This window comes from Podarcis vaucheri (assembly GCF_965113315.1).
Source record: "Podarcis vaucheri genome assembly, chromosome: 13".
Classification (NCBI taxonomy): domain Eukaryota; kingdom Metazoa; phylum Chordata; class Lepidosauria; order Squamata; family Lacertidae; genus Podarcis; species Podarcis vaucheri.
Genome location: NC_138751.1, coordinates 18756011 through 18780470, shown reverse-complemented (window position 1 = coordinate 18780470; position 24460 = coordinate 18756011). Strand labels below are relative to the sequence as shown.

The 24460-nt window shown below is 45.6% G+C and overlaps 2 protein-coding genes across 4 annotated transcripts in view; one reads left to right on the top strand and one right to left on the bottom strand.

Moving 5' to 3' along the window:
- LOC309516683 (T-cell-interacting, activating receptor on myeloid cells protein 1-like) overlaps positions 1-8065 on the top strand; it is a 25364-nt gene extending 17299 nt beyond the window's left edge. The window contains exons 9-10 of one of the 2 annotated variants that reach the window (XM_082195460.1): positions 1857-1954; positions 7835-8065. The gene's annotated coding sequence lies outside the window, so the exon portion shown is untranslated. The remainder of the gene's footprint in view (positions 1-1856; positions 1955-7834) is intronic. The other variant, XM_082195459.1, reaches the window with a different exon arrangement.
- Positions 2264-24460, bottom strand: FAM83E (family with sequence similarity 83 member E). Of its 2 annotated transcripts, XM_082195456.1 has the most exons (7): positions 24197-24460; positions 22786-23002; positions 20232-20687; positions 18600-18767; positions 17897-18021; positions 8469-9075; positions 2264-3022 (listed from the first exon to the last, which is right to left on the bottom strand). In XM_082195456.1, the coding sequence occupies exons 3-7, from the start codon at positions 20682-20684 to the stop codon at positions 2783-2785; spliced, it is 1593 nt and encodes a 530-aa protein (XP_082051582.1). In that variant the 5' UTR covers positions 20685-20687; positions 22786-23002; positions 24197-24460; the 3' UTR covers positions 2264-2782. The 2 variants fall into 2 exon arrangements, with proteins under 2 accessions (XP_082051582.1, XP_082051581.1); XM_082195455.1 differs by having other exon boundaries at positions 20232-23002.

Sequence of the window (24460 nt, the reverse complement as noted above, 5' to 3'; positions counted from 1 at the left end):
GGTCTAAAGGTAAAGGGACCCCTGACCGTTAGGTCCAGTCGCGGACGACTCTGTGGTTGCGGTGCTCATCTCGCTTTACTGGCCGGGGAACCGGTATAAAAAGTAGCTTCCTACGCAGGTGGATCACTAGTCTGAAGGCAGCTTCCTATCTTTGGATTTCTGTTTTATGGCCCTTGGATATCTTGAGTGTGTTGTCTTCTGCCCCTCCCTTTTATAGCTGGTCCTTATCGTTTGTCCTATGGGCCTGCAAACACAGCAAGCAAGGAACTGTGTGGCACTGCAAGAACTGTAACGAGTTCTGCTTTGCCTTTGCAATGATCCTGATGCTGTGAAAGAAACTGGATTCCAGCATCAGGTGGACTTCGTTGAACGGTGCTGGTTTCATTATCACAAGCTTCTCCAAAAAAAAAGTGAATGCATTGGGTGCCCTGTATTACTACCTTGATCCGTCAGACTTGGGAGTTGTTGGTCTTGAAAAGAGGTGCCTTTAGGGATCAAACCTCTAGAGGGAGCAACTTCCATATTTTTGTGTGTAACCCCCCCCCCCCCCATTTCTTTGGCATCTTAATAACCTAGCACTTTTATGCCTGGTGTTAATAGCTAATGGAGGAAAGTATTTAAAGGAGCTTTGGAAATGGATTCCCAGCACTGGAGCACACCAAACATTTATTTAACAGTAAGGGAAAGGAAGAGAACTTGAATTGTGGAAGCCTGTGTAATTTGTGCTACTTTGTAAGGAACACTTAGTATGCAGCCAGTAGGCATCTTACCTCGGGGCTGTTGGCTTTATCAAAAGGGTGGGGGAAGATAGTGTCTCTGATTAGTGATGCAATCGTTGGTACTAGCCAATAGATTTGTGCAGCCACAGTCTGAACTGCACTAGATACTCGAATTGGTGCAGTGATGGGATGGGGTAGACGTGTTGCATGATAAAATATCCTGCATCTTAAGTGCTGGAGAACTGCTTTCCCTTTGATGCAGACATTTCTTTGAAAGAAGGCTTCTGAAATCCTAGGACTGGGCTACACTGCCGCAAAAAATGTGGACTTGTACCTGCCTGTCTCCCCAATAATGGGAGGGGCATCCAGATGAGACCCTTCCCACCCCAGTGTTGTCTTAGAGGGGAGACAGGCAGGAAGGGTGTGTGTGTGTGTGTGTGTGTGTGTGTGTGTGTGTGTGTGTGTGTGTTTTGTTCCTTGCAAAGTCCAAAACAGCCAGGATCGAAAAACCCTGCACTTAAAAGGGGAAGGATGCAGGACAGCATCATGTGGGAGGCTCTCCATTAGTAGAGAGACGGGTGCAAGTCCAGTGTAAACAAATCCTGGGATTCTTATTGGCGTCTTGATTCCCCAACAAATATGAAGCTGGGGGTTCTACCTGCAGGATACAAGATCCAGGCCCTCAAAGGACTCACCTGCCTTTAAAAGGGGCACAAGAGCGAATATTTTGCTGCCTCAAGCTGCTCTTCCACTATCAGCATAGACGAAGCAACTGGAGAATCTGCACCTTGCTGGAATTTTCCCTTCTCCACAACAACTGAAGAGATGAGAGCTCTCTTGAATCTGGATCCTAGCAACCATAATTCACTTCAATCCATGCTGATAAATTGTTCTATGATGCAACAGTATGTTATTTTTTCCCTTTGTCAATGAGTCTCAGGCATCTCTTCCCACTTGCTTTAGGACACTGCAGTGGCAGAACACTGGAGCCTTTGAACAAATGGGTAATAGTCACAGATGGAGCGGCCTTCAATAAATCTTCTGGGTTGTGCCTGTTCTCCCTTTTTGTAGCTTAGTTTGAAGCATGTATGAATCTCTTTCCAGTTCCCTCTTTTAATTTCCATTTCCTTTTTCTAGATCCAATGAGGGAGGGAAGGATTTCCTTGCCTTACTTTACTTTACAGAAGATGTCTTTTGCATGCTGTTTATCATCTGCCCTGGGTCAAAACCCCTGGGTGTGTATAAACCTTGGAACAGTCACTGTTCCTTTCTAAACTCTTCCCTTTACCAAACCAGTGGGGTTCAGTGCAATTAGTCTAACCTCTTAAACGTCAAAACATCTTCTGCAGGCTGCTTTGACCCAGTGCCAAAATACTGTATTTTGATCATGGAGGGAGATTTTTTGTAATACAACCTAGTGTCTATGGTTCAACTTATTATTTTATTGATTTTAGCCGCCCTGATCCCGGCTTCGGCTGGGGAGGGCGGGATATAAATAAAATTTATTATTATTATTAAGAAAAAAAACCACGCAGCATCAACTGTTCTGTATGAATGTCTTCTATTTTTACAAACATTGATTTGAGGGCTGGAGAAATGTAATTCCAGATTTTTGCTAGTATAATCGTTTATATATTCTTTAGTGTCTCAGTAGCTGCACCCAGCATCCCTTGAGCAGCTCATCAGTGTAAGTATACAAACCTCCTGCTTGTTCCCAGTTCATCCTACACAAACTTGAATTGCTCTAGTGTAGTTGCATTGAAGGAAAAGTGTTTGGCTTCCCTCATTGGCAGATGAAACTTAAAATCTCACTAAAACATGCTTGTCACAGTTTAGGATCTCATTCTGCAGTTCACTGGGGTCGGTGTTCATCAGATAGAAAAGTCTCCCAGTATATTTTATTAAAAGCTAGAAACCACAGTTTTATAGCCATCCCTGACTATTCTGTCCTGTCACATGAATAATCTCTCTATAAACTGTTGTTTCTCTAGGAAATATTCCAGTCTGTTCCAGATTATCCTCCCAGTATTTTTTCCCCCTGCCTTGAGATTTTCAGAGAGGTTTCAGTATCGTAGCTGATGGCCGTACTGGAACTGTCCTGGATGTGGCCAAGCCCGCGATAGACCTGTAGTGGCAGGATTATGATACAGCTGTCCTTGTAGTCTTCCTAGAGGCAAGTAGCCAGAGGAAGGGGTCATACGCCCAGGTGCCAGGTAAACGGGCATCCTTGGTTCCTCTGGGGCATAGCCAGTCCCTCGCTGTTTCATCAGCTCTCTTGCTGGTGTGTCCTGGTAACCCCATTTCTGTGGAAAGGTTGAAAAAAAACCACACCTCAGACTTAAGAACCAGTGTAATGTTGTGTGTGCAAGCTCATGTACAAGTAAAATAGGCAGTACCTGCCATGCATTGTAGAACTCCTCTTCAGACATAGATTTCTAGTTCTTATTGTTAAGAGAATCTGGGTTTGCAACATGGCCTAGGTTCTTTCATGTTGTTCTCCACAACCTTCAAAAATATATTTGCTGATAAAAATGAAATGAACATCTTGGCAACCCACATGAATTACAACCAGGTCTTACTAAGGAGTCCCTCCACCCCTGTATCTGTTCTGAACTATGTGAAATAGTAGAAAGATGCAGCTTCTGAGCATGTACAAAGTACCATATTTTTCGCCCTATAGGACACACTTTTCCCCCTCCCAAAATGAAGGGGAAATCTGTGTGCGTCCTGTGGGGCGAATACAGGCTTTCGCTGAAGCTTGGAGAGCGAGAGGGGTCGGTGCACACCGACCCCTCTCGCTCTCCAGGCTTCAGGAAGCTATCAGCAAGCCTGGGGAGCCCGCGGGAGTTCCCGCAGGGCTCCCCGCGCTGCGGATAGCAGCCTGCTGCCCGGCGTGTGAAGCATCCTGAAGCAGAGCGCCCCTCGCGCCTGGCAGACATCGGCCAGCCCCACAAGCTCGGGGGACAGCGGGGAGGCGCAGCGCTGCCATCCTGCTGTTGCCCGACCTGGTTTTCGGGGGGAAATAAAGGGGGGGAATTCCTTTATTCCCCCCCCAAAAAACTAGGTGCGTCCTATGGGACGAAAAATATGGTAATTTCTCCCACTACCATCTGCATCTACAGATCCTAAGTTGAGGGGCAGGGCTTCTGTTTCACCCTGTTTGGCTTCCAGGTATGGTTAAACCCTAACTCTTCTCTACTTAGAAATTTAATCACTGCCTATGAGAATCATGAATTTGAGGCAGAGTTCTAACATTTATGGTGTTGATGTTCCTAGATTCCCTGTGGAGACTGCTAGGCACAATAGCTGCAGGAAAGAGAAAGCAAATTTGTGGTAGATGAGGAAGCTGTTGGGGAATGGGGAGGATAAATTTGTATTTTCAATATTGTTATGCTCCTTTCATGATTCTCTCTCCAAAGCATTTAATATTAAAGCTATTAAAGTTACGAGATGTAACATTATAAAAACATGACTTCAAACATACTACAGCACCTAAAAGAACTATATCTACAAATAGTGTGAAGTTCAAGTGGAGGAGAGCAACTTCTTTTTTTCCTGACAAGGTGACTGTGCCTTAACAGTTCCAGGCACAAGGCATGGGGAAAGCCTTACCTGTTCAATGGCTGGCTGCCTTGCATAAAAACATTCAGGGTATAGGAGGGAGGAACCTAGCTGATAAGTACAGAGGGACCTTCATGCTTCTAAGGCTTGTCATCCTAGAGTTCTCCCTCCCTATCATAGGTGTAGCCTTGATCAATATTGACCGAAGGTGCTGTCTACAGCAGTTCACCCAAGTTCAAAGCCAAAGGAGGCAGAGTTTTCTATCAATCCAATTTGTCAAAAAACTCCAGACGTAGGCCTAATGCTTCCTCGAATCTTCTGCTCTAGGACCTGCCTCCTGTCCTGTGCCCAGCTGTTGCCGGTGGCAACCAGGCACCCTATGAAAACAGGGACATAGGAGCTGAGGTCTGGGTACCACCTGCAGGGTCTGCTCAACACAATTTAGTACTCAAGGCAGAAGATGCCCATTACCCGCTCTCATTATGGAATATAATCTGTCATCCTATAATAACCAGGCATTTCCTTTTCAATGAGGTTTGTGGGTCAGATTAGTCTGCCTGCCACTCTTCCCTCTTTAATAGTACCAAGATGATATCTGCCACTTCTCTGGCCACCAGAAAGTGCTAAGAGCTAGTGTTTGGTCTGTGTGTGGGACTGAAATCTAAGGTTGCCACATTTTTAACAGGCCAAGCATTGTTAATTGAAGCAACGCCACACCTTGTTTTTACCACCTGTTGGCCAGCTGTTAAAGTCACAAAGTCTGTCAAATAAGACTGCTGCCCTTCCTGAGGCCTGGAGTTGTGGTGTAGAGGTTGAGCCACGATTCGGGAAGGCCCCACTTTCAAATATGGCCTCATCAAGTGGCTCTGGCCAAACCCCACTCAGACCCACCCCAATCCCTGCAATCTAAGGATGCTACTGGCCCATCATTTCAGGGCCGTTGCAATGATTACAAAAATGTATGTGACCTGCTTTGAACACTTGGAAATGCTATAATGCTAAGGACAAAGTCCCATCTCAGCCAGAGGCTTACAGGTAGGCCTTGGGGAAGTCATAACCTTTTAGGGCTGTTTTCAAGCACCCTGGCTCTGTCCTTACACAATCACCAAGTACCCACTGGGCCGCTGGCCTCTTCAGAAACTTGATTTTGGTCAGGAAGTAGGGACATACATAATTTATTTTTCTGTGACAAAGTGTAACCTCAGGGGTGTTCTGACAACATGAAAATGCTCTCATGTAAGGGAATTGATATCCTCACTATCCTGTAAATGAAATGACTGGGTTTGCTTTCTTTTAAGGGAACAGTATTATTTTATAATTTTCCAACCTTATTTGGTACCTTTAAATTTATATATTCAACACCCCTTTGTGATTAGAAATCAAAATATTGATCCTACCCAGCCATGGGAAGCTTTGGGGGGGGGGTTGCGGGGCGACACAGAACAAGTTGGTTCCCACAGTAACCAGGACTCAAGATCAGGAACTGGTTTCTGTAGCAACTGGAATGTCTGAGGGAATGTTGAGTGCTGGAATTGATAGAGAACAAAACATCTGGAATTGATGGAAAACCAAAACTTTTTTTGTTTTAAAACCATCCAGACTTCATGGGGAAAACAGTGCTCGAGTCCCCAAAGTGACTAAAAGCGATCATCACGGCTTTTTCCAGGGGGTGGATTTACAGAAATGTACACTTTGACCTCCTGCAGCACAAAGCAGGATCAGAGAATATTGAATTCTTTTGTTCCCATGGAAACCTAAATTACTACCGAAATGTTGATTCGCAAGGGAGTCGGAGTTTAGACTGCACAGCAAAAGGAATGTCTTGAAAACCAAATGTGATTTTTTCTCACAGAAAGAAACACTGGGGAGGGAAAACCAAATCTCCCTCTGGAAATTGGTTCCTGCATCTTTCCACAGTGGCTGTTAACATGGGGGGGGGCAGGTGTCTGGGTTTTGCTGTGTTGCCCCCGAGTGAAAGTCTTGCAGGCAGACCTGCAAGCATATAATTGTCTGGTGCAGGTGGGGGTTGCAGAGACAAATGGGCAGGTAAGAGAAAGGTGCTTAATCCTCCCCCCACAACCCCTACCCCAGGTTATTCCCCCCTCCCCACAGCTGCGTTTATCCCCAATCTTAGAACAGATCTGGAGAAAACAGGAAGAGACTCAGGATAATCAACAAGGGTGGGGGGGAAGAGCTAAGTTCCCCTGGCACCGACCCCACCAAGTCTCTCCCCGAGAGACCCTCTGCCATGTAATGCTGCTGTAGGTGCAAACATGCATTTAGAGGGCCAGCTATAACGAAGACCATAGCGACCATTGTATGTACTGCCCTCTTGTTCCTGCTGCTGAGAGCCAGTCGCTGGCCAGGCTGGGTTCTGAAAGGAATGTGAAGGTTACTCACAGTAAAAAGTCATGAAATGCATGTGGCAACAGAGAAGTTTGTTGCGACATCTAAAAATAGGTCTGCCGGAAAAAAGGATCTGGCTGAAATGGACTTGGGCTGCCGCCAGCCTCATTGCCCTCTTGTATTTTCCCCTTCTTGTCAAGCAACGTGCAAGAGGGATCAAGCACCTGCCTAATTACTGTGGCTTCTTACCCGACGCTGCTTTAGGAGTAGATCTGCTTACAAGGAAGAGCTCCAGTCTCTTAATTTGAAAGACGGGGTGGGGGCAACTCAAGGCAGTCCCTTATTGAGTAGGCATACAAGCCTACCAGTGTGGTATAGTGGTTAAAGTGGTGGACTAGGACCTGGGAGACTAGTGTTCAAATCCCTCCTTGGCTGTGAAGCTCACTTGGGTGACCTTGGGCTGGTCACTGCCTCTCAGCCTAAGCTACCCTGCAGGGTTGTTGTGAGGATTAAGTGAGGAGGAGGAGAATCACGTATGCCGTCTTGAGCTCCTTTGAAAAGAAGTGGGATATAAATGCAGTTTATAAACAATACCACTTGATGTGTTAGTCCGGGATACCATGCCAGCCCTCTGTTTCAAGTGCCACGTAGGCAAGGCAGATTTTTATTAGATGGTTGGTGGGTTGGGGTGCAAAGCCTGTCCAGCCATCAAGAGGACAGATGGTGAAGAATGTACAATACAACTGCAATAATACTGCATTGTGGGGCCTTAAGCAATGTCAGTGCCCGCTATCAAATGTGGACTACATTTCCGATAGCTCTCGGGACACAGAACAGGAAAGATGGTGTAGATGAGAATTAGATGTACTGTGGGATGGAGACTGGGTTCTTAGGAAAGGAACTTGGAAATAATTGGTTTGGAGCATATGTAAAAAATGGGGCTGTGCAGTGTTCAGTTTCTAAGATGAGAAGGCTCAAGTGTGGAAAGCCTTGACCCCTAACCTTACAGAAAGGAAGACTGGCTGATGATATGCAATGATACAATAAACACACTCTGCACATGCCTAGAAACACCCTCTTCTTATTCAAGTATATACTTGAATAGGATATACTTCTGGTGTTTTTATTTTAAGAGGGTTAAAGGATGCACAGGACATCCACTTCCCAAAGAACCCTAATCTCCCGTCTTGTTTCTGTCTTGTATCCAGTGGAGAAATGGTGTGGTGAAGCGGACAGAGGATCGGACAGAGAGACCTGGCTTCAAATCCCCAGTCAGCTATGAGGCCCCTCTCACATGGCTGCAGTGCTCTGTTTTGAATGTTTGATGCTTTATTATGTTTTATATATTCTGTAAAGCTGCCCAGAGTGGCTGGGGAAACCTAGCCAGATGGGCAGGGTATAAATAATAAAATTGTTGTTGTTGTTACTTTAGAGACAAATGGGTGACCCTTTTCTGTGTATGAGAGAGTGGTGGTTGTTGTTGTTGTGTGCGAGTTGGGCTGGTGCTGGAAGCTGAGAATACAGACACAAGACTGCTCTGTTCTGGGCTTGGTTTCCCTACTAACCTAAAGGAGAAGCAGGATCAGTTGGGGTGTGGGTTCTGCGAGCCCCTCCATCCTTTGCTCATATCCCAAAGACACCATAGTCTCTCCCGACCTCCATTCCAAGGAAACTGAAGCCTGGGGAAAGCGCTTGGAGCCCATGGAGTTTCTTGCCACTGGCCAATTGGGGTAGCGTGTAACAGTATAACGGACAGCTTTATAGCATTGGCAGGGTTTCCCTCTCAAGATATGTGGCCACTCTAGAATGTGCCTAGAGTTGGAAAATATAGGTGATGCTTACCTTAGCTTCTTCTGCTGAGTCTGTCCCATTCCATCCCCTTCCTGTTGTGCTGGTTCCGGAGATCTGGCTGAGGTCCCACAGGGACTTACTAGCATGAGCCCCTGTGGTCTTGGCTGCTGAACGCCGAGTCCGATGTACGCTCTTAAGTATATCACTAAGAGCATTCTGCCCATCAGGGGATCCATGCAGGCCGCCTCCTGAAAGGTCTGTGCCACGCCATGCTGCCAGTCTGTTTCGAATAGACACCTCTGGAGGTGGGGTGGGTAGCACAGGGTCTTCCGCCGTAGCAGGGGAGGCCAATACTAACTCCCACTCTCCAGCATGGCTCTTGGCCACGGGTTGAGGGGCCACGGAGCGTCGCTCTGCAATGCGGTTGGACAGCTGCACCCCATCCAGGATGCTGACGTACGGAGTGATATCTGGCCCATTGGTACTTGGTAATGGAGCCAGGCTCGAAGCAGGCTGGAGTCTAGGTGAAATTTCTAGGGCTGGCAGGGGACAAGAGGCAGCATATAAGATGCGGAACTCCTGGTCAAATGCCCCTGTCACTTCTCCTGTAAGCTGAGTGACCAGCTGGCGGTTCAAGCGAGCATCTGTCCACGTGAAGCTGTTGAGAAGAAAGGGGTTGGGGGATGGGAGATAGGAAAGGGGTTTTAGCCATGGATCATATGCAGTGTTAGAAACTGAGATATGAAAGCTTGGAGCTAAATGGCCCCTTAAAACTAGCTTATGGGCACAGCAAAATGTCTAGGCACTCTTTTCTATGACAAGAATACAAATCTGAAAATGAATGAACTGCAGCTAAAATATTACGTTCATTTTTCACATGCTCCAGTCCTTCCCCTGCCCACTCCCTAATATTCTTAAGAGGGTCTTTTCTCTAGTCTTCAGAGAGTAGCTGGAAGTGGAGAGGCAGAAAAGGTCTTCCTTTCCTTCCACTCGGCAGTTTCAATCTGAAATCTTAGGCGCAGTACTGTGCCCATAACTCAGAAACCGCTTGCGCTAATGAAATTCCCTGCCACAAAATGTGCCTAGAACAACGGGAGTTTCGAACACTGATCATGTACGTTTTGGGCAACTACAGTCTCTTTGTGTGGAATCATGAATATAAGAAAATCCAAAAAGCTGAGATTCCAATGACACAATAATGGACAAGCCATGCTTACTTTGTATCCAAGTGGAGCTCAACGAGGACATTTCTAGGTCCTTGAAAGACCTGGGAAACAGGTCTCTGATGCAAATTTGCGTATGCTGATTTATATATGGTAATTTAGGCTGTCTTTCAGAGGGAGAAAAACAAGCTCTGGCTGTCTGAGCTATGAGCTAGCAACAGGATTTTCTGACCTCAGTGTGTGCACTGAATGCTTGGCCTCACCTGCAATCTATTGGCAAGAAGGTTGCTTCTGTATGTACTGCAACTAAAATGAATGCCCCTGGGCAAATCAAGAGGGCAGGTAGAAAGGGGGAATGGGGAGGAAAGCCAGACCTCAGCATAAGAGACTTGCGGCTTGGAAAGACCCCCGGGGCCATTGTATAACAATGCTACTTGAGCTCAGTCTGGAAGCTAGGGTGGCTCTGTGTCATGCTGTGTACAGAGGCAAGTCCTCTGCTTGAAGTGCTGTCTGATGCAAGTCTGGTTTAAGGAGAACGAACCCTAAGAAGGGAGAGCAGGAGGGGCCTTGAAGTTTTCCATCCACAGTTTTAGCAACCCTGCTCAGTCGTCCCTACTACTGTACAAGGAGATGTGTTGTACAGTGGTACCTTGGTTTAAGAACAGCTTAGTTTATGAACAACTTGGATTAAGAATGCTACAAATCCGGAAGTAGGTGTTTTGGTTTGTGAATTTCACCTTGAAAGCAGAACATGTTCCGCTTCCTGTTGAGTGTGTTCCATTTGTAAATTGGGTCCCCCACTGCTATGGAAAGCATGCCTTGGTTTAAGAACGCTTTAAGAACAGACTTCCGGAATGGATTAAGTTCTAAACCATGGTACCACTGTATTTTTGTCTTAATTACGGTAATTATTTCTAAATTTGCATCTAAACATTTGCATATGATAGGCTTTCTTTTTTAGTGTTGCGTTTTCTCTTTTTTTGGTGACATGTGTGACCAAACTAGAGGTGCCCTAAGGGCATATCTACATCTCAGGATTTCTCGGTTTCATGCCAGTTTAACTCTTATCGCTTACCCCACAGAATTCTGGGTATTGTAGTTTGAAGGTGCTGAAAAACTCTGCCCCACCCCCCAATGCCTTACAGTTCCTCAAGGAGATCTACGGTAATGACAGTTCAGCCAGTTGAAGTTTGTAGTGGAGATAATCTGGATTCAGGATAATCTGACTGGATTCAAAAGGTGCTTGACTTTGTACATGCTTTTCATCGCCCTGTAGCAAATTTATGAAGCGAAAGGCCTTTTGTATCTAGGCCCAGAACACTTGTAAGGGATAGGAAGATGCTAGCACCACTCTTAACTTATAACGTGAAAAAACAGTTTCTGGACTGTACCAGCTACCTCAGAACTGAAAGTTCTTCAGTATATATATATATATATAATAAACAGCAACAGGACATGGAAAGTAGATGTCAGGGAGAAGGGTTGCAGCCTCTCTTTCCTGATATGCTGGCATAGGCGCCGACTCCATGGGGCTTGAGGGGGCCCGAGCCCCCTCAAAAATTCGTTTGGGGGGGCTCTGCCCCCCCAATAATCTCGGGCGCCCCTCCAGCAGAGCGCCATCGCCACCGCTCCCCCAGCCCAAAATGCACAGGGTCGGGCTGCATGCCTCCTGCCCTCCCTCCCGAGCAAAAGCTCCACCCAATTTCCTTCGGAGCTGATTAATAGGCGCAGCACGCTCTCCCCTATTCGCTCACAAGGAGGCGGCGCCACTTTATTTGCATATTCATGAGCTTATTTATTATTCATGAGCTTTCCCGGGCCCCCCCCCCCAATATTTTTTATAAGTCCGCGTCCCTGTATGCTGGTTTTCTACATGGAGATATTTTAGCATTCAAACATGGTCCGCACCCCAACTCAACTGTGGTCTGTAATGGTTTCAGTAACACTGTTTAGGAGGCAAAATGTTTCTAAAGTATTGTGGCAACATACATAGAAATTCCTCATTTCATCTTCAAAACAACCTGTGAGGTAGATTAGGCTTAGGTATCAGCCTGCCAAGCCATGAGCTTCATGGCCAAATGGGAATAACTTAGACATGTTTTCCCCACATGCAAACCCAGCGTTCCAGCCATGACACTGCATTGATTTTGCTATACCGAACCTCAGTGCTACAAAGAGCTATAACTAGCAATACAGATATTAGAAAAAAGATGGGTAGAAATTAGAAGTTAGAAAAAGAGAGGTTAGAAAAAAGGTAACTAGGAGGAACATAGCAGAGATTTACAAAATTATGTAAGGTGTGGGTAATAATTTTCCCCCTCTTTCGTGATGCTAGGACTCAGTCACCCAGTGAAATGAATGAGAAGTACGGTAGATTCAAGACAGACAGGCATAAGTATGTCTTCACCCAATGCACAATTAATTTGTAGAATTCAATGCCATAGGGTGTGGTGATGGCTATTAGCCCAGATGGCTTTAAAACAAAGAACAGCCCTGTGGCCCTCCAGATATTGTTGGCTGTTGGAGTCCCATCAGCCTCAGCCCGAATGGCCAATGTTCCAGGATGATGGGAACATAGAATGGGCCAATGACCCGTCTGGTCGAGCATCCAGTTCTCACTGTGGCCTCCCAAAAACTCCAGGAATCGTAGTCCAGCAACAGTTTGGAAGGTCACTTCTTCCCCACCCTGCATTTGATAAATTCATGGAGAAAAAGTCTACCAGAATTATTAGCAGTCATAGCTGAATAGAACCTCCATGTTCAGAGGAAGTAGGGCTTTCAATCTGCTTGGGGGGAAACAGGTGGGGGCTGTAGCCTTCATAATGGGTTGCCAGGCTTCCCAGAAGGGTTTGACTTGCCACTGTGGGAAAAGGGATGTGAGATCAGACACACCTTTTGTCTGATCCGGGAAGGCTTGTCTTTGGTCCTTAGGGAGGATTAACTAAAAACCAACCACACATCTCATTGTTTATCCAACTCACTGTTAAACTGCCCATGAAATGGGGTGGGGACTCTGCACCTTTTCTGTGCAACTTGATCCTGGCCTTTCACACTTATCTTCGCATCTCAAGTAATTTCCCAAAGGGTGTATTGTGTGCGGTGCTCCCTGATGCACGCCCAAAACTTTATCCTCAATTCTGAGGTGCTAGTGTGGAGTGGACCCATGTGAGTGACAGGCGCCAACTTAAAATGCAGTTGTGTGTTTTCTTAGTATGATCCAGTTGTGCCCAGAGATTGAAGGAAATTACCCTCAGCCCAGGTAAAATTTTGGACGAGAACATTAGCAAGCAGAAGTCCTGTTTGGCCAGCTTCAGTACTGTATATCTGTTTGAAGAACCAGGTAGCAAGTGATAGAAAAGTCTTGTGCCTGAAATGTTGTAAAGCAGCTGAGCTGGATGAACCAATGGGCTGGACGTGTTTATAAGGCAAGCTTTTCAATTCATTGTCGTCTCTGCTTCTTAATGTCATTGTCCGTTTTGCCATTTCAGCATATTCCATTAATTTAACTTGTCAATCTTCTTTAGTTTATTGCATATATACAGAAGCATTGTACACAGGTTAATGCATTAGCAGGGTTTAAAAAGTACTTGTAATTTTACAATGAATGGATAATAGTGATTTAAATATGTTATAATTTAATAATGGACGTGCAGCATGTTGACAAATAATGGAACCAGGGAAGGGACTGGAGGGAAGTCAGTTTGTTTTGCTTTGTTTTTGTATTGTTGGGTTTTTGTTTTTTGTTATTATATTATTTTTGGAAAACCAATAAAATATTATTTTAGAAAGGCAAGCTTTTCACTGTTGTCTTGCCATCTGCTCACATAAGAATTAGAGTTGCACACATGTATGTCTCCTGAGAGACTTTGCCCCATGTGGTACTCCAATCCCATGTATTCTAAAAAGCAAGGGACTTCCTCCTTCTCGTGAGATGCGCAGACCTCAATCAGACCCTCACGGAAGGCTGCATACAAAGAGGTTCAGAGTGCAAAACTGAACCCAGGGAGGAAGAAGCGTGCAGCTGGTAGGGCAGAGGATAAATCCACCAAGCCAAACTCTGGGAGGCAGAGAATTAGGATTATTGCAGGCTGTGTGATTCATTGCCATCAAAAAGCGACGAGGAGAAATTGTGCCTGAACTTGGGAGACTGCAGAGGTGGCATCGTTCCACACAGCAATCTGCTGCAGCCATCATAGGGAACAAACTGTGATGTCTTAATGGACACAGAGGACCGAGCCATAAACATGGTATCTACATGTTCAGGATGGATTGTGCTGTGCTAGAGAATTCTCGGGTAACTCTTTTTGGCATCCCAATAGTGCAGCTGAATTATTAGTGTAAGGGAGAAGTGAGATACACCATTATTTTTCACACAACTGCCTAGATGCAGTCATTTCTGGGTTGGGACGCACCATCACACCACAGGCACAAGGACTCAACATTCAAAAGCATGTGAAAGATTTTATTGTTTGCAAAGTCAGAGGAGACCCAGTACAAGAATGGTGGGGAGGGCAAGCTGGAGGAAAAGAGGAGGGGCTTTCAGGAACTGAGCTGCATTGCACAAATTCCCCTGGCAGCAGTTGGTGACCAAACTGTAGGTTACCCCCATGTGGGCAACAGGTTGCTCTTTGCCACAGTTGATGGAGCGAGTACAACCCTTGTTTTGGATCATTGATACTCCCAAAGCAGCTCCTTGACCCACAAAGCAGTCTTCATCTTCGGCACAACTCATCTTGGTGGCTGGGCATTTGGCTGAGGCAGTGATGTCACAAAAGTAGCATTCCTTGGAAAATATGGAGGGCAGCACAAAGACCAGAAGATATGCAAGGCCCAAGTGCACAGGATGCTTCATCACTTGCCGCTTGAGAATAAGAGAGTTCTTTCCTAAGTAACAGAATTGAAGATGCTCGTGACTTTCTAAAATCCTCTCCACCAGCTGTTTTCTTTTATTTCTCCACCTCTCTTTTTTGTGGCTTCAGAGAATTCAGAAGTAGAGTTGTCTTGTTTTTCAAGCCCTGTTTTCCAGTAAAATGAATAGTCTTGATTTCCTGGTCCCAGAAAAGAAAAAATTCTCAGCTGGTGGCTGTAGGTTTTCTGAAACGCAGAAACTTGTTTTTTCAACAGGTTGGATCCCAGCTTTCTCTTCTTTCAAAGGAAGCTCTTAACCCAGGTGTGCTCTACCATGTGGTTTTCAAAAACCAATAGTACTACTACCCAGCTTGACTTTATTCATCACTAAACCAGATTCCTTGCATTTTGTAGATTTGGCTTTTCTTGAGATACAGGAATCTTACATAGAGGAAGCTTACTTAGCTTTGGAAATGAGTTACAATGTCAGATCAGTCTGTGCTTCCCAAATAGCAGCTTTCTTTCCAGGAGCAAATAACAGAGACAGCTTTAGATCTCCTAGTTCCAGAAATGTAAGTCCTCACTGATGAACGCATAACTCAAAAGTCCTTAGGACTGTCTGGCCTCCAGTGGAGATACTCCATGCCCTGCAGCTTCAAAACAAATATTTTGCTTGATCTGCATGGGATTCCCAGAAAGTCAGTGTCAGCTGGGGTTTTTTTGAGCTTCAGTAACTCAGTATACAAAGCTCCAAAACCAGGTCCTAACTCTTGTGTTTCTCTGTCTACGAAGCACGTAGTACCAATAAATCCACAGCAACTCTGCAACTCTGACCCACTCAAGGGATAGAATGAACGTTGGGCATCAGCCTAGCAGAATTTGATGGCTGCTTAAGCAACAGCATCACAATGGATGCCAAAAGCTCATTGGCAGATTCCATGGAGGACTTCCAGTTTAAGCCTCTTGAGGTCACAGGTGGTGACATCACTTTGATGATGTTACAGAAGGAAGGAGAACAACACATTGTGGAAGTATCACCATATATAGAAGACCAGGCAGCAGTGTAGGGCAAATGTGGTACTGTCTCACCAAACTCAGCCTCCTCTTAGCCAGTTCCCTGCTGCCCGCCTGCCTATATACAACAACCCCAGATGTTGGTCTTGACTGTCAGCTTCCTCCTCTTTAGTAAAAGGTAAAAAGACCCCTGACCATTAGGTCCAGTGACCGACTCTGGGGTTGTGGCGCTCATCTCGCTTTACTGGCCGAGGGAGCCGGCGTACAGCTTCTGGGTCATGTTGCCAGCATGACTAAGCCACTTCTGGCGAACCAGATTAGCGCACGGAAACGTGTTTACCTTCCCACCGGAGCGGTACCTATTTATCTACTTGCACTTTGATGTGCTTTCGAACTGCTAGGTTGGCAGGAGCAGGGACCGAGCAATGGGAGCTCACCCTGTCGCGGGGATTCGAACCACCAACCTTCTGATCGGCAAGTCCTAGGCTCTGTGATTTAACCCACACCGTCACCCACATCCTGCCCTCCTCCTCTTCAGTTTTACCTAAACTCAGCAAAGCTAGAATCATTTTGCTCTGCTTGTTGCTGGCTCTGCCGCCACCTGCTGCTGGCCTCCTTGCCTTCTGCGCAACCAGCTCCAATGGGCAGCAGCCACCACTGTGTCCTTGAGAAATGAGATACAGTGCCTTAATTCCTAGGCTCTTAGGGCTCTTAAACACCACCTGTGGTTTAGAGCTGAGTGGAATGTGGAAGAAACTAGGAAATGAATCAGTTTCTGCTGAAACTAAAGATTGATCTATGGCTGAGTTGTCACTCTCTAGGAAATCTGCTAATGGATGCCAGCAAGTCCTGGAACCAATTAGGAAGGAGTCCTGTCAAGTAATAATCCCAAATCCCTGGCCAAAATCCAGCTAATTTCAGCACCGTCACAGACTCTCTCTGCTGACAACGGAGAACTAAAGCAGAAAAGGCCGTATTTCCAGTCACATCAAAACAAATACTAAAGTTGCACTGAAACAAACAATCATATGATGTAATTTGAAGTCCCTGGGAGAAGGACGCTTTGTCGGTGGCAGGTATTTCGTGCCCCAAGACATGCATCAACCCCTCGTGTAGGAGGTTGTAGTCACAGAGATCCATCTCCTATATGGGATGCCATCTTTTCTGCCATGCAAAGAGAGGCTCTTTAACACATTAAACATGTGTATGACAGGCAGAAACGGAACAGAGGCAGCGTTCCCCAGCAGTGTGCTGTCAAAAAGCATCGCTTGTTGTATTCTTGCCTGTCATGTGGCTCGTTAAAGACACAGAGGCTGCCTCTACAAAAGGTGGTAACTCTAGTTTTCTACCGAGTTTGGCAGTCTTCACTGTGAGTAATTATAGGGGGAACAGGAGCTGAGTATGTAGCATGAAAATAGAATGAGATGCAATTATTCCAGGAAAGAAATGGGGGGAGGGTGCAACATCCATGCCAGCTCCAGATTTTAAGGGCCCATGGACAAGCTGTACTCTGTGGGTCCCCTTAACTTGAAAGAGGCAAAGTGTGGAAGGCAAAACATGGTCTCAGGCAGCTTCCAATCTTGGAGTAATACACTCAGAGCAGGCGTAGGAAACCTTTGGCCCTCCACATACAACTCCCATCAGCCTTAGCAAGCATGACCAATGGAGCAGTAGTTCAGGAACTTCCGGAGGGCCAAAGGTTCCTCACTCCAGAGGCATGATGGGGACACTTTCTCCAGTGCAGCCACTAAAGGCCAAACCACCAGGCATAGGTGCAGGACCTTGTAGCCCCTTCCCTTTCCCAAGCAACAGTGCCAAAGTAGCCTTCAGTCCCCTCCATGCATTTTCTACAGCAGGCTCACTTCTGCAAATGGAGCAAAGCTCGGAACAGTCGCAGCTGCCAACTTTAGCTTCTCAGAGTGGGGATGGGTGAATCTGTCAGCCTCTTAGTTTACAACAGTTTATTATGTTTATGTTTATTAAAGACCTTATGAAGATTCATTAGAATTTAAGTGCAAATGTATCTCAATATACACATTTTTGTATGCAATTTTGCCTGATGTACACATTTTTGCCAAAAAGTTTTGCCTAATGTAATGCAGTCTTATATCTTATTTCCCCAAATGCCTGCATTTATCTACACACTTTGCAGTACAATGTGCAATTTTTGTATACATTACTGTCTGGGGAAAATTCAGAGGAGTGTGAATTTCGAAGGCTGCCTGTGTTTTGGTTCACGTGTTTTGGAAAGGGCAAATTAGGTAAGTTTGACTTTCAATGCAAACTGAATCAAATCCCCCCCCCAATCCCTTCTCCAAAGTGTCTCTGAATCCCACATAGGTCCAGAGGCACCCTGAGAATCAAAGAGTGCAGGTGTGACTCTTTAAAGCTTTGCTCCATTTGCTCACGCACTGCAAAAATGCTCTTTAAGAAGAGGTAAGGAGAACTCCTTACCTGTAGCTGCCAGTGATCACGACTTCCCCGTCAACCAGGACAAATTTCTCCTTCACGGTCCCTGTGACCTGCTTCTGCTGTCTGCTTTGAAAAGTGCAACCCCGGATGACTCGGACTCTCAGATTCTAAAAAGGGGTTGAACAATTATATAGAAACGGCCACTACATTTCCCCTGCACTTCATTGTTCAGTCGTGTCCGACTCTTCGTGACCCCATGGACCAGAGCACATCAGGCACCCCTATCTTCCACTGTTTTCCTGCACTCCTTCTGTGCAAAAGGAGTGCTTGCATCCCACTTACAAAAACCCAACTTGAGTAAGGAACTGGTCTTAGAATTGCCCCCAAACCCATTGAAAAATACCTGCTTTGCTGCTGCTGCTTCTTTTGAGGCTGCAATCCTGTACCCAGTTACCTAAGGGTATGCCCCATTGAATTCTGCATTGTCTCACTTCTGAGTAGACTATACAGGTTTGCACTGTGTATCTAAATAATAATAATGGCAGTGTCCCTTCTTATGCACCTCCTTGGGGACCTCATTCCAAAGGCACCACAAACCAACCTTTGCCCCTATTATTTTAGCAAAGTCTTCTAGTGATTCCTTGTTTTTTGGAAAGCACAGGAGGTGAGAGTCAACTGAGATGCAGCTGCCTTTGCCTCTGGGGGTGGAGAGACCTGCACAGAACCAAAGCCATCCCCATCTCACCTCTGTGTGACGGACATTAAGGCACGTTTTCTCAGCCATGGTGAGGAAGGAGGCAAGATGCTCTCTGCTGAGAATGATGTAGGCGGGGACTCGGCGCCTGAGTGCTGCATCATACAGATCTAAGAGGATGTCGGGGTCCGTGAAAACATCCATGACAATGGCAATCACCTGGAGGACAAAGAGTTTGGCTTGTGGGATCTATAACTAGACAGAAGTCATGCAATTTTGCTTTCAGAATTAAATACCCCCAAATCAACAGTGATGAGAGCCAAGTCAGGTGTGTGCATTGTATGCACAGTGACTCGATTTGCATCCTTACTGTTGAATGAGCAAATATATCGCTAGCTTTTGTTCTGAGTCTTCCCCCTCCCTCGTGAGCCTCCCTTCTGGTTGCTCACTGAAGAAGGAAATTTGAGATTTCTTTCCAAGGTGGGCTTACAAAGAAAATGGTTAATTCAAGCATCTGGAATGCCAGTTACGTCCATTTGTACTGGTGTTGCAACCCCTTAAGTGACTGATTGATCAGATTCATATATTAAAAAGCATCCCCCTCTTCACTCTCACACAGGAGAGAATACCTCTTTTAAGATGGTGCCTGCTGTAACATATATGTGCATTGGCTAAAGCAGTGTTGGGGAATCTGGCCCTTCAGGTGTTTTTTGACTCCAGCGTCCATCAGCCCAAGCCAACATGGCTAATGACCAGGGCTGATGGGAGTTGTGGTCCATCTGCAGGTCAACAGGTTCCCCATCTTGAATCTAAAAACCAAAATACAATTTCTTTCACTAAACTGCCATTATAACCTTGTATGGATTTGATTTTTGTATTTAATTTAGTGAGATTTCTTAATTTGGGTGGTAGTATGTTGGTACTGAAATTGATGCTGTGTGTGTGTGTGCAGCTGGAAAGAAATACTTAGACGTGATTATAATACTAAAATGGACTGCATGTTTGCTTCTGACCTCTGTCCTACTTGCTGAACCTGTAAATCTGTAAATACACCAGTACAGAGCACCATAAATCTCCCATCCTCTCACTTCCAAGGAAATTGATTAGGGTAAAAATGCTCTGAATTTCCCTCCACTTTGTGAAGGGGGAACACAAACATAGGAATGATGACAATAAATAAATAAAACCCTGCACAGACAAAAATGGCTCTCAACATGTTTTGAGGAAACTCTCTAGAGGTGGAGTGGAGCAGAATTTAGAGCAAAATCCTGTATGTGTCAGTTTGGAAAGTAACTCTACCAAGTTCAGTGCTGCTTACTCCCAGGTTAGTGATTATAGGATCACAGTCTGCATCTGCTCAGTTGAGCTGCAGCAGAAAAGTTCTCCCAAGTGGTGGTGGTTTAATTTAATTTCCCGAAGATAGAGCTTCCATGAAGCACACTGAGAATCAATACTATTTGTGCCATTGTTTTTGATCCTTTTTTTACTGTGGATCACAAATCACACTCACAATATAGGGGGGCAGTTTTGAGAGAGATGAGAGATAAAAAGAGAAAGAGAGCGGGGGTTGTTGTGAAGTAATTATGTGGAAATGTATGTTTCAGAAATGCACCTTTGGCTAATGTGGCTATCCTCCTCCATATCCACAACATCTAGAAGGATGCTGCTACCTGTCCTCAGTACCTTGTTGGCTTGCTGGATGTATCTTCGCACCAGCTCCTTGATATGGGGCGCTCCCTCTCCTGGTGGGTGGGTATAGACCTCCACACGGGTAATCCCTTTCCAAACGCTGTTCTCTGGCCACCCTAGCTCCAGCTCTGGGGTAGGCTCGTCCGAACGTCCAGGCCAGTAGCTGAGGCTTGATCCCTTGCCCCCGTGGCCACCATTGCCAATTCCACCTGGCGAGGGAGCCCGCGAGTCTTCTACAGCTGCCTTCAGTTCCTGCAGCTCTCCATCTGACAGAAAGGGGCGCAGCTTTTCCTGGGAGACGCACTCCTTAAACGCCTCTTCGCCTTTAGCGAGCAGCGCTTCGAGGGCTACCCGCTGACCCTCACAATAATAAAATTCAGGGTTCGATTCCGTTACTTTAGCATACGGCTCTTCGCTCTCCAAGCAGAGGACCTGGGAACCTGCCATGGCCTTAGGGAAAGGGCATTAAATTATACAGTACCCACAACTCTACCCTGTAACCAGAGTGGGCCTTTCCAAACCCTCTGGGTATGCAGCCATATAATCTTGCATCCTTGACCTAAAATTCTTCTGTCATGTTGAAAAAGAAACAGCGTGCCCTGCTCCTGCCTCTTTAACAGAATTTCTGTGTGGGGATTTTAGCCTCTGAAGCTGTTCAGGGCATAGAGATAAAGAATGATCATTGTTCATGGGACAGCCCCAGTGGCTAGTTCAACCATAACTTTCACCGTTTTCAGGTGGCCTAACTGCCTTAGTTTCACTTTCTAAACCCTGGTAGTACACTGGATTATTCTAATGCTGGATACCGGGACTCACGACCTCCTTCCACCCCTTGTCCAGATAAGCCTAAAGTTGACTCTGCATCTCAGTTTACCACATCCATAACTCCTTATCACCTGCTCTCTATTTACATTCATGGGAACTATCATATAGGCAACCTGTTTTCATGGTACATGTCAAAATAGTGTTGGCGCCCCTAGATTCCAAATCTCAGCCTCACGAAGAGTATAATTTGATTCTAAAACCCTTTTAACCCTAAACACAATATGATCTACATCCAAAGGTATGAGTAACGGTAGTTATCCTGGTAATCACTGCTCAAAAAATATGTCCGGGGGTGGATGGGGAACAGCCGTAAAATGCAAAACAAATACCCAAAGTACCAGTTGTACTAACCAGTGCTAGAGCTGGTGGCCACACAACTGTTTGCCTGTTACTCTAGCATCTCCTTGAATCATAATTCAAGGTTGTGCCACCTCTACAAACAAAAGAAACCTACTTGAGCTGTCACCCACTTCAGTTTGTGAATTGTCTTCGTTCCCACTGGTGGAAATTATGGGAAATTCATTTGAAACTAAGAGCCTGTGGAACAAATCTCTAGTTGGGCTGTCAGCTCTCTTGTATGCAACTGGACTCTGCAATCTTTATGTGGGATGACGAGATTAGCAGAATGTGGGGCAAGAGGAAACTCTTGCTTAGTAGGCAAAGACTAAAGGGAACCAGCAAGCTGTGTGACACTTGGGTGGACAGGGAGGTCTAGAAGGTTAGAACAGTGAGAATAATACAAGCTGGGCTCTCTGGTTGGGGGTTGAGCCTATTGGGCTTAAAAAACAGCACCCAAGAGCATAAATCTCCTAGGTTCTCTTGTTGAGTTTGTGGAACAGTGCATCAACTGGCATAATATTATCTTGTCTTGCCAGGTAACCTTTCAAAGCACATCTCGAGAACAGTAGTTCTTTCTCTGACGTCTTCTGCCAGTCTGTGCAATCCTCTTTTTTGCAGCTTCAGACAATTATTTTTTTACAAAAAGGAAATACACCTCCTACACATTCACAAAGCTGAAACCTTCTTCCCAGAAGTTCATTTGGAGAAACCACTACTTGTCCTTCCACTTGCAGACACTTTCCCACACTTGCAGAAAATGGCTGTGTGAGAGAGTAGAAGCATCTCAAAGTGATTAATCAAAGAGTTCCAACTTTCCTAGGTCCAGTTGTTTCTGGTGAGAAGTGTCGTCTTCTGTTACGGGCCAGATGTCAGAAGTTATCCTCACCTAGGCAATGAGAATATTCTGCCCCAGTTATCTGCTAGGATGATTGCTATTTTCTGTGAATAAACAACTGGGAAATGTCTCTGGCTTTATTACTTTCCTTAAGTGATTGAGCAGTGGGAAGTACTTGGTTAAAGCAAATAATGTGTCAGCTTTGAGGTCTAGGTCACCCCAAAGGTGGAAATTCCCACAGTCCTTGGCCAATGGCAGTCTGTCAGTTCCTGGAACAAGTGCCTTAAGCAGACCCAATGAATGAAGAAGAAATTAAAATCCCATGCCGGCCAGACTCTCTAGCCAATCAACCAGTGAAATAATATTCTGTTCTTAGCCTATGAGGATGAACAGTGCATCCCTGCTGACTGGTGAATTAGCATTATGAAATCTTTTCTCCTTTTATCCAAGGAAGAGTTTAAGGTTGCCGATTCTTCTTAGCCAATCAGCTTTCAAAATTAAGCACTGGGATTTTCATCCAATGAACAGGAACACATGTCCTCTTTTTACCTGCTCAGCTTCTTAGATCTCAGCCATTCAGATGTGTGACAGGGTCACAACTGAACATATCTTCTGCAGGCTGATTTTCCTGTTATGCAGTGGGTGGAAATTGCTTTCCCAGGGAGGTGAGGAGGAAGCCACCAGTTTAAAGAAGGGCGTCCTTTCACAGCTGCAGGTGCATCTCCTCGGTTGAATCAGGGGGCATCCCTTTGTACGGCCACAGTTCCTAAAGCATGCAAGAAGAGTGGGGGAATAGTATAATGAGATTGTTCTGCTTGTGTTTCTCCAGAAGAGTGAAGGAAATAGTACTTTACAAGATTGTGGTGGACTTCCTTGAGAAAACAGCCACTCCTGTTTCACTGCCTGTCCAACCCAAGCCTGCCAGGTACGTTAGGTGCCACACAGGAAATTGCAGATAAGATTATATTACCTTGTTTATTTAGAACCCCACCTTTATGGTGAGTTAGAGGGCTATATAGAAACCAAAGGAAGCAGAGACTCTTGGGTCCTCTACAAAGAGAGGAGGGTGTAACATACAGTGCAGGGGTTTGAGTGCTGGGCTGAGATCTGGAAGGCCAGGGTTCAAATGCCCACTCAGCCGTGTAACTCACTGGGTGACATGGGGCCAGCCACCATCTCTCAGCTTAACCTCCCTCACAGGATTGTTGGGAGGGTGAAATTAAGGAGCCGTAAGTCAGGATGATTTTTTAAAAAAAATATTCATAAGGCCATCAAACCATCTTGGAGTCATGTTCCCATTCCACCCATTCATTTCCAGAGAAAATCCTGGACTATGCCCACCCGCTTTAGAGACACCACACTTTTCAGTCAGGAGTTTTCTCGTAATCTGTCTCTAAATGTCTGTGACAGGAACTGATGCAGCGATAGGGAAAGTTTGCCCAACCTGTTGAATTTCTGCCAGCTTTAAAAGCACAAGAGCCACCCAAGCAAATGGGGAAAGGCAGGGAGGGGGGAAGCTGTGATTCTAATCCATTAAAGAGCCTCCCCCTAGGGTGATGGATTATAAGAATATGTAGCATAGATGCCTTTTACAATTGCAGAGAAGGCCAGCAACACAACTTCTGCCTTTGACACAACTATTAAAGATACAGGGTCCCCCTACCTATTTTACAAATGGGTCACATCACTTTCCTCTCTAGCAGCCTGTATTCTTCCATCCTTCGTTCCTCTCCTTAACTCTGTAGGACTCAAATCTCCCTTCTCCAAAAACACATGAGACCTAACTTAATAGCTGCTCCCGCAAGTTCCTTAGGTGTTGTTGTTTTTCGCCTTTACCAACACAGCAGACACCAGCTCCTTTGCGAAGGAGTAACAAGCAAAAACCTCATGCTCTCCGCCCACCCTTCTAGGAGACCTCGCTAAACTATCCAGTTCATTCTTCCTTTTTCACACCGCATACCTGCTTGCTTAGGAGTTCCGGGTGTATATCCTCTTTTAAGTCCCCTGTTTATTGCTCTTCCTCATGAGATGCTGTATCCAGGACTGTGCCCAGAGGGAAGCCATGGAATGCCCAACACTCTCTCTCTCTCTCTCTGTCCAAACCGACTTTAGGAGTTGTCTTCAGCAGCTGCCCTTCCTGCGCTTGTTGCAAGGTGGAGAGTAGAAGCAGCTCACCGATCCCGGAAGCCCAGGGATTGATTATTTGCAAAGCACCTGTTAGGAG

Bases quoted from the DNA above. Each gene is read 5' to 3' on its own strand.
- FAM83E (XM_082195455.1), bottom strand. From the start codon at position 20,684: ATGGCAGGTTCCCAGGTCCTCTGCTTGGAGAGCGAAGAGCCGTATGCT. The intron at 9,076-17,896 runs GTAAGGAGTTCT...TCTTCTCAACAG, and splicing joins GTGATCACTGGCAGCTACAG to CTTCACGTGGACAGATGCTC. The intron at 3,023-8,468 runs GTAAGCATCACC...ACCTTTCCACAG, and splicing joins ACTCAGCAGAAGAAGCTAAG to AAATGGGGTTACCAGGACAC.